The 12,216-nt window shown below is 44.8% G+C and overlaps 1 protein-coding gene across 1 annotated transcript in view; it reads right to left on the minus strand.

Moving 5' to 3' along the window:
• LOC126282315 (myogenesis-regulating glycosidase-like) overlaps positions 1-12,216 on the minus strand; it is a 90,030-nt gene that overhangs the window by 633 nt on the left and 77,181 nt on the right. Inside the window, exon 5 of the mRNA XM_049981972.1 lies at positions 8,755-8,911. Coding sequence (XP_049837929.1) covers positions 8,755-8,911 — 157 coding nt within the window. The remainder of the gene's footprint in view (positions 1-8,754; positions 8,912-12,216) is intronic.

Consider the following 12,216-nt stretch of genomic DNA (forward strand, 5'->3'; position numbering starts at 1 on the left):
ACGTTGCAAAGTCCAGTCTCTCTAGCATCAAAAGAGCGGCGTAGAAATGTTTGACATAGTGAAGGCACAAAATAACGTATGTCTCCCTCCGGATTTACCAGTCCAGTGTCTCAAACTATGCTGTCCAATATTCTCAAATCCAATTTCTGATGTTCTCTTAGTTGATTACTAATTGTATCTTTAATTTGAGAGGTTGCTTCCTGTGCTGTGCCTACTTCATCACCTTTACATAAGTCACAGGGCGTGGAGAAAGTAGATAATCAGTTTTTAATGTGCTGACAGAAAAAAGTTTTCAGTGAATAGAACAAAATTCAATTAGAATCTGTATTACACTAAGAACCACTTAAATTGTTAGTGAAATAAAACAGTTGGTGCGATGATACATTAAATCTGCAGTAAGGCAAATAGTATCAGCTCTTTACTTAAGTTTATGAATAAGGCGCATCAAGAAATCGAACTATCTAACTGGAACGACATTTACTCGTATAAATGCTACCACGAAGGGCTAAAGTATAATTTGAGTGATATTTCGGCTGAGATGACTATTTTTTATTGATTTGTGATGATGCCTACAACGTGCTCACATGAGGAAAGTTTCCAACGATTTCTCATACACAAACAGCAGTTGACCGGCGTTGCCTGGTGAAACGTTGTTGTGATGCCTCGTGTAAGGAGGAGAAACGCGTACCATCACGTTTCCGACTTTGATACATTGTAGCCTATCGCGATTGCGGTTTATCGTATCGTGACATTGCTGCTCTCGTTGGTCGAGATCTAATGACTGGTAGCAGAATATGGAATCGGTGGGTTCAGGAAGGTAATACGGAACGCCGTGCTGGATCCCAACGGCCTCGTACCACTAGCAGTCGAGATGACAAGCATCTTAACCGCATGGCTGTAACGGATCGTGCAGCCACGTCTCAATCCCTGAGTCAACAGATGGGGACGTCTGCAAGACAACAACCATCTGCGCCAACAGTTCGACGACGTCTGCAGCATCATGGACTATCAGCTCGGAGACCATGGCTGCGGTTACCCTTGACGCTGCATCACAGACAGGAGCACCTGCGATGGTGTACTCAACGACGAACTTGGGTGCACGAATGGCAAAACGTCATTTTTTTCTGATGAATCCAGGTTCTGTTTACAGCATCATGACGGTCACATCCGTGTTTGGCGACGTCGCGGTGTACGCTAATTGAAAGCGTGTATTCGTCATCGCCATACTGGCGTATCACCGGTCGTGATGGGTGCCATTGGTTACACGTCTCGGCAACCTCTTGTTCGCATTGAAGGCATTTTGAACAGTGAACGTTACATTTCAGATACGTTACGACCAGTGGCTCTACCCTTCATTCGATCCCTGCGAAACCCTACATTTCAGCAGGATAATGCACGACCGCATGTTGCAGGTCCTGTACGGGCCTTTCTGGATACAGAAAATGTTCGACTGCTGCCTTGGCCAGCACATTCTCCAGATCTCTCACCAACTGAAAACGTCTGGTCAATGGTGGCCGAGCAACTGGCTCGTCACAATACGCCAGTCACTACTCTTGATGAATTGTGGTATCGTGTTGAAGCTGCATGGGCAGATGTACCTGTACACGCGATCCAAGCTGTGTTTGACTTAATGCCCAGGCGTATCAAGGTCGTTATTACGGCCAAAGGTAGTTGTTCTGGGTGCTGATTTCTCAGGATCTATGCGCACATATTGCGTGAAAATGTAATCACATGTTAGTTCTAGTATAATATCTTTGTCCAATGAATACCTGTTTGTCATCTGCATTTCTTCCTGGTGTAGCAATTTTAATGGCCAGTAGTGTACATGCCACAATTGCAGGAAATGGCACAGACACGAGCCTTGCGCAAGATCACCCTTAACGAAACCTAAAAGAATCCTATTCCTAGATGGAGGTAGGAAAACACATTTCACATGACATTTCCCCAAAACAAGACCAGTCTTACTGGAAATGCTCCGGGCAGAAGACCGACTTCGGTGACAAATCAGTGTATTATAATCACTCACCTGGTGCACGGTTGGTCAATAGCACAACGTACGTCTGATCTACCATTCAGTATATCCATACCGACGAAAGGTGATCTCAAGATGACTCAATTGATGAACTGTCAGGTTCAAATTGGTTCAAATGGCTATGAGCACTATGGGACTTAACATCTGTGGTCATCAGTCCCCTAGAACTTAGAACTACTTAAACCTAACTAACCTAAGGACATCACACACATCCATGCCCGAGGCAGGATTTGAACCTGCGACCGTAGCGGTCACGTGGTTCCAGACTGAAGCGCCTAGAACCGCACTGCCACACCGGCGGGCGAAGAACTGTCAGGATCTGATATGATGTGGGCTTTGCGTACCAGTGTAATAGGGGCCCCTTAGGCTTATTCCGCAGACACAGCTCATTGTGAGTAGGCATCTTGTAAATACCTTGTCCCAACATACTGTCAACCATTCTTCTGACCAACACATCAAGAAAGAGAAGGGAGCCATGGAATGAATTCAGGTGTTCTAAAATGTCGCTCAAATTCTCACAAACATGAGACCAAACAACAAAACCACTTTGGTTTCAAAGCCGAGATCGGGCTTCCCATTGCGACTCCATCTATATGATATTTGTGCTAATCGTTGAATAAAGAATAAGTTAAAGTCAACACAAGTCGAAATTGCTTTAGTAATTCAACATTAAGCCTACCTCTATGAAACGTGACGAATGACAGAGAAACAAGAGTGAAAAGAGATTCCACCTCAAAACTTAACAGAATACTAGAGTTTTTTTATACGCATTGCTTCTAATCAAAGCAAGAAATCCGCCGTATCCTTAACGTAATGCTCACACCGACTAACTTGAGGGCTCAACAGGTTGTTGTTGTTGTTGTGGTCTTCAATCCTGAGAATGGTTTGATGCAGCTCTCCATGCTACTCTATCCTGTGCAAGCTTCTTCATCTCCCAGTACCTACTGCAACCTACATCCTTCTGAATCTGCTTAGTGTATTCATCTCTTGGTCTCCCTCTACGATTATTATCCTCCACGCTGCCCTCCAATGCTAAATTTGTGATCCCTTGATGCCTCACAACATGTCCTACCAACCGATCCCTTCTTCTAGTCAAGTTGTGCCACAAACTTCTCTTCTCCCCAATCCTATTACATATCACCTCATTAGTTACGTGATCTATCCACCTTATCTTCAGCATTCTTCTGTAGCACCACATTTCGAAAGCTTCTATTCTCTTCTTGTCCAAACTAGTTATCGTCCATGTTTCACTTCCATACATGGCTACACTCTCAACAAATACTTTCAGAAACGTACTTCCTTATACATAAATCTATATTCGATGTTAACAAATTTCTCTTCTTCAGATACGCTTTCCTTGCCATTGCCAGTCTACATTTTATATCGTCTCTACTTCGACCATCATCAGTTATTTTACTTCCTAAATAGCAAAACTCCTTTACTACTTTAAGTGTCTCATTTCCTAATCTAATTCCCTCAGCATCACCCGATTTAATTTGACTACATTCCATTACCCTCGTTTTGCTTTTGTTGATGTTCATCTTATATCCTACTTTCAAGACACTGTCCATTCCGTTCAACTGCTCTTCCAAGTCCATTGCCGTCTCTGACAGAATTACAATGTCATCGGCGAACCTCCAAGTTTTTACTTCTTCTCCATGAATTTTAATACCTACTCCAAATTTTTCTTTTGTTTCCTTTACTGCTTGCTCAATATACAGATTGAATAACATCGGGGAGAGGCTACAACCCTGTCTCACTCCTTTCCCAACCACAGCTTCCCTTTCATGCCCCTCGACTCTCATGACTGCCATCTGGTTTCTGTACAAATTGTAAATAGCCTTTCGCTCCCTGTATTTTACCCATGCCACCTTCAGAATTTGAAAGAGAGCATTCCAGTCAACATTGTCAAATGCTTTCTCTAAGTCTATAAATGCTAGAAACGTAGGTTTGCCTTTTCTTAGTCTTTCTTCTGAGATAAGTCGTAAGGTCAGTATTGCCTCACGTGTTCCAACAATTCTACGGAATCCAAACTGATCCTCCCCGAGGTCCGCATCTACCAGTTTTTCCATTCATCTGTAAAGAATTCGCGTTAGTATTTTGCAGCTGTGACTTATTAAACTGATAGTTCGGTAATTTTCACATCTGTCAGCACCTGCTCTCTTTGGGATTGGAATTATTATATTCTTCTTGAAGTCTGAGGGTATTTCGCCTGTCTCATACATCTTGCTCACCAGCTGGTGGAGTTTTGTCATGACCGGCTCTCCCAAGACCGTCAGTAGTTCTAATAGAATGTTGTCTACTCCTGGGGCCTTGTTTCGACTCAGATATTTCAGTGCTCTGTCAAACTCTTCACGCAGTATCTTACCTCCCATTTCGTCTTCATGTACATCCTCTTCCATTTTCATAATATTGTCCTCAAGTACATCGCCCTTGTATATATACCTTCCACCTTTGTGCCTTCCCTTCTTTGCTTAGAACTGGGTTGTCCTCTGAGCTCTTGATATTCATACACGTGGTTCTCTTATCTCCAAAGGTCTCTTTAATTTTCCTGTAGGCAGTATCTATCTTACTCCAAGTGAGATAAGCTTCTACATCCTTACATTTGTCTTCTAGCCATCCCCTGCTTAGCCATTTTGCACTTCCTGTAGATCTCATTTTTAAGACGTTTGTATTCTCTTTTGCCTGCTTCACTTACTGCATTTTTGTATTTTGTCCTTTCATCAATTAAATTCAGTATCTCTTCTGATACCCAAGGATTTCTAGCAGCCCTCGTCTTTTTACCTACTTTATCCTCTGCTGCCTTCACTACTTCATCCCTCAGAGCTACCCATTCTTCTTCTACTGTGTTTCTTTCCCCCATTCCTGTCAGTTGTTCCCTTATGCTCTCCTTGAAACTCTGTACAACCTCTGGTTCTTTCAGCTTATCCAGATCCCATGTCCTTAAATTCCGACCTTCTTGCAGTTTCTTCAGTTTTAACCTACAGGTCATAACGAATAGTTTGTGGTTAGAGTCCACATCTGCCCCTGGAAATGTCCTACAATTTAAAACCTGATTCCTAAATATGTCTTACCATTATACAATCTATCTGATACCTTTTAGTATCTCCAGGGTTCTTCCATGTATACAACCATCTTTTATGATTCTTGAACCAAGTATTAGCTATGATTAAGTTATGCTCTGTACAAAATTCTACCAGACGGCTTCCTCTATCATTTCTTACCCCCAATCCATATTCACCTACTATGTTTCCTTCTCTCCCTTTTCCTACACTCGAATTGCAGTCAGCAATGACTATTAAATTTTCGTCTCGCTTCACTACCTGTACAATTTCTTTTATCTCATCATACATTTCATCAATTTCTTCATCATCTGCAGGGCTAGTTGGCATATAGACTTGTACTACTGTAGTAGGCATGGGCTTTGTGTCTATCTTGGCCACAATATTGCGTTCATTATGCTGTTTGTAGTAGCTTACCCGCACTGCTACTTTTTTTATTCATTATTAAACCTACTCCTGCATTACCCCTATTTGATTTTGTATTTATAACCCTGTATTCGCCTGACCAAAAGTCTTGTTCCTCCTGCCACCGAACTTCACTAATTCCCACTATATCTAACTTTAACCTATCCATTTCCCTTTTTAAATTTTCTAACCTACATGCCCGATTAAGGGATCTGACATTCCTCGCTCCGATCCGTAGAACGCCAGTTTTTTCTCCTGATAACGACGTCTTCCTGAGTAGTTCCCACCCGGAGATCCGAATGGGGGACTATTGTACCTCCGGAATATTTTACCCAAGAGGACGCCATCATCATTTAATCAAACAGTAAAGCTGCATGTCCTCAGGAAAAATTACGGCTGTAGTTTCCCCTTGCTTTCAGCCGTTCGCGGTACCAGCACAGCAAGGCAGTTTTGGTTAATGTTGCAAGGCCAGATCAGTCAATCATCCAGACTGTTGCCCCTGCAACTACTGAAAAGGCTGCTGACCCTCTTCAGGAACCACATGTTGTCTGGCCTCTCAACAGATATCCCTCCGTTGTGGTTGCACCTACGGTACGGCCATCTGTATCGCTGAGGCACGCAAGCCTCCCCACCAACGGCAAGGTCCATGGTTCATGGGGGGGCTCAACAGATTAGCAAGGTGATTTGGTAAACGATATGTCGGAGCATGTTGCTCAGAATCAAATTAAGAGGAACTCGTTGTTTGTGGCTCTTCAGAAGGCCATATAACCAAGGAGCAGTAAGTGTTACGACTGTTGATACCCTCCAGCGACAAGCTATATTCCTTTATTTTAGTCTTTCTCTCAGCTCTTTTCTTGAGCTCAGCACCGATATGCTGAACCAGATAGTAAATACTGGATCTTTTGAACGTACTCAGTGACTGCTGGCATCGGTTATCTTTAGTTTGTATGGTGACGCTAGTGTTTACAGTGTGTGCATGCATGTGTGTGTGTGTGTGTGTGTGTGTGTGTGTGTGTGTGTTATATATGTTATCTTTCCGGAATTTCTCTGCAAACCGAAGTTTGAAATTTCTTGGATAGCGTTTTCCTGTTGAAACTTTACTTTGAAAATGATAGGGTGGCCTCGTGTCCAAATTTCGGCGATTGTCGACGACGTCATCCAGCTACATTCCTGAAAGTTATCTGAAAATGATATACGCCAGGAGAAACTCAAGTCTAACACTGTATTTGTCTGCAAGGGCACAAAACTATGCGTAAGCAGCATGTTCAGAAGTTAAAAGTGATGAGGGGAAATACAATTAAGCAAACAATGCAACAGTAAGTGAAATATAATGTAAATTGAGGGAGTAGGGGGAAGGAAGGAAAGGAAAGGGTAAGAACTATTGGCGTCAGCTTCCTCAGGAATCAATTGTGACGAGTGAAAATGTGTGCCAGACCAGTATTCGAATATGAGATCTCCTGCTTCCTAGGCAATTGCGTCAACACTTTGCCATGCAGACACAGTGTTCGTCCCTATCTCTGCACACCTCCAGGCCGACTCTCATTCCCACTCAGCGCCACCTATAAGCAGTCCCCATGCATGTCTTCCATGCTCGCTACTTTGAGATTTTCACACGAAGTCGAACGTAGTTGGGCAGCGGCACTGAATGTGGTGGTTTCATTGCACATTGAGACAAATCGGTTATATAAAGTCATGGTGTCTGTCCATTCAGACGTGTCCAAAAGGAAACACACCGTGGATTCATATAAATAATTAAAATGTATCCTTTTGAAATATCAACCACTGCAGATTCAATATAAGTCTCTTTCTTTCATTTCCCTGCCGGCCGCGGTGGTCTCGCGGTTCTAGGCGCGCAGTCCGGAACCGTGCGACTGCTACGGTCGCAGATTCGAATCCTGCCTCGGGCATGGATGTGTGTGATGTCCTTATGTTAGTTAGGTTTAAGTAGTTCTAAGTTCTAGGGGACTGATGACCACAGCAGTTGAGTCCCATAGTGCTCAGAGCAATTTTTTTTCATTTCCCTCAAACGTCCCCACTCTTTCCCCGCCCCCCCCCCCTCTAGCACCACCCCTTCCTCCCCTTTCTTCGCTTCTCCCTCTTGTCCCTACCCTTATCAAATCCTCCCAGTTTGTTATTCGTCATCAGTGTGCTACATCAGTGTTGAGTTCGGTGCCGTTCTACAGTGACGTCAAGTGCTGTGGTTTTAATTGTGTCCCTGACTGGTACATAGTGTTGCTTTCCGTGATCGTTTTGTGCTATGCCACCCATAGCAACTTTTATGCTCCGGCCGTACATCGCCTTGCAGTGTGTTTTTTTGTGTAATTAACTTTTTTGGATTTTTATCTCCGCCGGCCGCGGTGGTCTCGCGGTTCTAGGCGCGCAGTCCGGAACCGTGCGACTGCTACGGTCGCAGGTTCGAATCCTGCCTCGGGCATGGATGTGTGTGATGTCCTTAGGTTAGTTAGGTTTAAGTAGTTCTAAGTTCTAGGGGACTAATAACCACAGCAGTTGAGTCCCATAGTGCTCAGAGCCATTTGAACCATTTTTATCTCCATTTTTACATTCACCCCCCTTCTTGTATGCTCTCTTCCATTTGTTACCCCCTTTTTATCTATATATAGCCATATTTTTCTCTTTTATATCGTTTTAAATGTCTTCTGTTATATATTTGATGTCTTACAGTTGCAGAGCAGCGCCTACGCTGCTGCCAACCGGTCCCAGATGGGGAACTGAACTACAATAACAAAAAACCACTCCGTCTTCAGGCCACGAGTGGCCTACCGGAACCATCCGACCGCCGTGTCATCCTCAGTAGAGAATGCGGATAGGACGGGCGTGGGATCAGCACACCGCTCTCTGTCGTTATGATGGTATACTTGACCGAAGCCGCTACTCTTCGGTCGAGTAGCTCGTCAATTGTCATCACGAGGCTGAGTGCACCGTGAAAAATGGCAACAGCGCATCGGGGCCTGGATGGTCACACACCCATCCAAGTGCCGATCACGCCCAACAGCGCTCAACTTCGGTGATCTCACGGGAACCGGTGTAGCCACTGCGGCAAGTCCGTTGCCGAACTACAATAAAGGAAACAAAAATTCCTTCAAAATTGTGGATCATACTGTCGCACCTTAAAATTTAGTCATTTCCTTTCAGACTCAAGAGGTGTGGTAGTGTATAGTCGACGCAGGATGCTAGATAGGAAAGTGTAGCAGTGAGCCACAAAGTTTAAAGACAGAGACGCCTCTCTCGCCATACCTGAGTTTATGCCGAGGGCCGTGTCGTCGGTGGGGGCGATCCACCAGACTGGGGGGTTGACGGGGCTGCCGTCCCTCACTGCCTTCTTCATCAGGTCTGTGATGCGCGGAGCGTGGCGGGCGTGAAGCGCAGTCAGATGCCGGCTCAGACCCACCGTCTGGAACAGAACGAACACTGCCAGCACTGGCTGTCCCGTCCACCCACACTTCACAGAGGAGGAATAACTACAGTCCTGTACGATCTAATTCTTCAGTTGAATGGAACATGAATACAAACTATGCATAATAAAGCTATTTGGTACAATGCTATGTCCTCTTGAAGAAATTGTGGAACTGTGATAGATCCTATTTTCTTCAGTTACTTTCCACTCACATATCACTTTCACTTTTGTCGGTACAGTATAGTTGGTCTGAAAAGCATTCAATTCTCTTCTATTAGACCCTTAAAATGCTCTCTATAAATGTGATATGATGCATTATCTTGCTGAAATGCTGCTACTTTCTCTGGGAAGGCAACTGTGAGATGAACATAATCTCTATTTGAGTATTTTTCTCTCACATCACGTCCGTGATCGTCATAACAGCTATTAAGTAAAAGGAATGACTTACTAGAGAATGGTGGTGGCTTCAAGTATGCAGTAGAATAGCTTCGGACCTGTCATGCTTTTCAGCCCTTGTGGTTCGCACCATCCTTCAGTGTGATCACAGAAAGGTGGAACACTGACATGTCCTTGAATAAAACGGTAGAGGGTCGGTCTATGACACCTGCTCAGCAACACCCTCAGTGCCACGCACAAACCTTCGTTGAGCATTTAAAAAATCTACCTGTCAGGAACTTCGACACCTATTCAACTGAAAGATGCTTAACAGTCTCTCTGTTCTTTATCAAGAACAACACCAAGAATTTTTACAAAATTTTCAAAGAAAGCCTAACAGGGTATCAACCACCTAATCTGTGCTTTCGCCCGTCCGATGGATCACTGGAAACCAGCCCTAAAAAGAACTGTCAAATTTTAGATAAATACACTCCTGGAAATGGAAAAAAGAACACATTGACACCGGTGTGTCAGACCCACCATACTTGCTCCGGACACTGCGAGAGGTCTGTAAAAGCAATGATCACACGCACGGCACAGCGGACATACCAGGAACCGCGGTGTTGGCCGTCGAATGGCGTTAGCTGCGCAGCATTTGTGCACCGCCGCCGTCAGTGTCAGCCAGTTTGCCGTGGCATACGGAGCTCCATCGCAGTCTTTAACACTGGTAGCATGCCGCGACAGTGTGGACGTGAACCGTATGTGCAGTTGACGGACTTTGAGCGAGGGCGTATAGTGGGCATGCGGGAGGCCGGGTGGACGTACCGCCGAATTGCTCAACACGTGGGGCGTGAGGTCTCCACATTACATCGATGTTATCGCCAGTGGTCGGCGGAAGGTGCACGTGCCCGTCGACCTGGGACCGGACCGCAGCGACGCACGGATGCATGCCAAGACCGTAGGATTCTACGCAGTGCTGTAGGGGACCGCACCGCCACTTCCAAGCAAATTAGGGACACTGTTGCTCCTGGGGTATCGGCGAGGACCATTCGCAACCGTCTCCATGAAGCTGGGCTACGGTCCCGCACACCGTTAGGCCGTCTTCCGCTCACGCCCCAACATCGTGCAGCCCGCCTCCAGTGGTGTCGCGACAGGCGTGAATGGAGGGACGAATGGAGACGTTTCGTCTTCATCGATGAGAGTCGCTTCTGCCTTGGTGCCAATTATGGTCGTATGCGTGTTTGGCGCCGAGCAGGTGAGCGCCACAATCAGGACTGCATATGACCGAGGCACACAGGGCCAACACCCGGCATCATGGTGTGGGGAGCGATCTCCTACACTGGCCGTACACCTCTGGTGATCGTCGAGGGGACACTGAATAGTGCACGGTACATTCAAACCGTCATCGATCCCATCGTTCTACCATTCCTAGACCGGCAAGGGAACTTGCTGTTCCAACAGGACAATACACGTCCGCATGTATCCCATGCCACCCAACGTGCTCTAGAAGGTGTAAGTCAACTACCCTGGCCAGCAAGATCTCCGGATCTGTCCCCCATTGAGCATGTTTGGGACTGGATGAAGCGTCGTCTCACGCGGTCTGCTCGTCCAGCACGAACGCTGGTCCAACTGAGGCGCCAGGTGGAAATGGCATGGCAAGCCGTTCCACAGGACTACATCCAGCATCTCTACGATCGTCTCCATGGGAGAATAGCAGCCTGCATTGCTGCAAAAGGTGGATATACACTGTACTAGTGCCGACATTGTGCATGCTCTGTTGTCTGTGTCTATGTGCCTGTGGTTCTGTCAGTGTGATCATGTGATGTATCTGACCCCAGGAATGTGTCAATAAAGTTTCCCCTTCCTGGGACAATGAATTCACGGTGTTCTTATTTCTATTTCCAGGAGTGTATTTTCACTCACTTCTCAACTGTGAGCCTCCGACAAGAACAACTAGATTTCGAAAAACCCACATCCAATCCCGATTCAAATCCACCATCACTTAAAGAGGTAAAGAAAATAATCTATTCTTTGAAGAACAAAAAGTTTCCATGGGAAGACGGAATCATAGCAGAAGTAAGGAAATTAAATGACAATAATCTCACACAAGCAACCCACAGAATTATATCAAATATTTGGGAAACTGAACAAATACCTGCAGAGTGTAAATGTGCATTAATTCATCCTCTCAACAAAAAAGGTGCAAAAACCGATCCAAATAACTGCAGGCGAATTTCACTGCTCCCTGCAATATACAAAATTCTTTCAAAGGACCTGTTGAACAGACTAGAGGAACAAGTGGACCAGTTAATAGGGGAGTATCAGACAGGGTTTCGCAAAGGTTGATCTTGCATCGAACAGATGTGGAACTTAAAAACAATTTTGTAAATGAAAAAAATGTAGGAATACTGTGGTAACTTTTGTCGATTTTAAAAAGGCATACGATTCAAAAGATAGACAAACCTTATTTCATACCTTAGAGGAGTTCAGGATTGACAGGGAAACAAAGTTATTCAACAGGCATTAACAGATACAACCTCCAAAGTTAAATTCATGGAAGAAACATCACAAGCATTTCATATCCATACCGGTGTTCGCCAGGGAGATGGAATGTCCCCACTTCTGTTTAACATGGTTCTTGAAAAATTGTGAGGATATGGGAAAAGGAAATAAAAGAAATTCAGCTTGGAATTAAAAAGAACAGAGAACTAGGGTGAAGTGTCTGGCTTTCGCGGACGACCTTGCCAATCTAACGAACAATAGAGAGGAAGACAAAGTAGCATTGGAAAAACTACACGAAATCTCTCAGAAACGTGGGATAAAAATCTCCTACGAGAAAACACAGTATATGGAAAACAACCTACAGATAATCTCCCCATTACTACTCAAAACGGCAAAGTTACCCACTTCAGATATCTGGGAGAGAT

This window comes from Schistocerca gregaria, chromosome 7, assembly GCF_023897955.1.
Source record: "Schistocerca gregaria isolate iqSchGreg1 chromosome 7, iqSchGreg1.2, whole genome shotgun sequence".
Classification (NCBI taxonomy): Eukaryota; Metazoa; Arthropoda; class Insecta; order Orthoptera; family Acrididae; genus Schistocerca; species Schistocerca gregaria.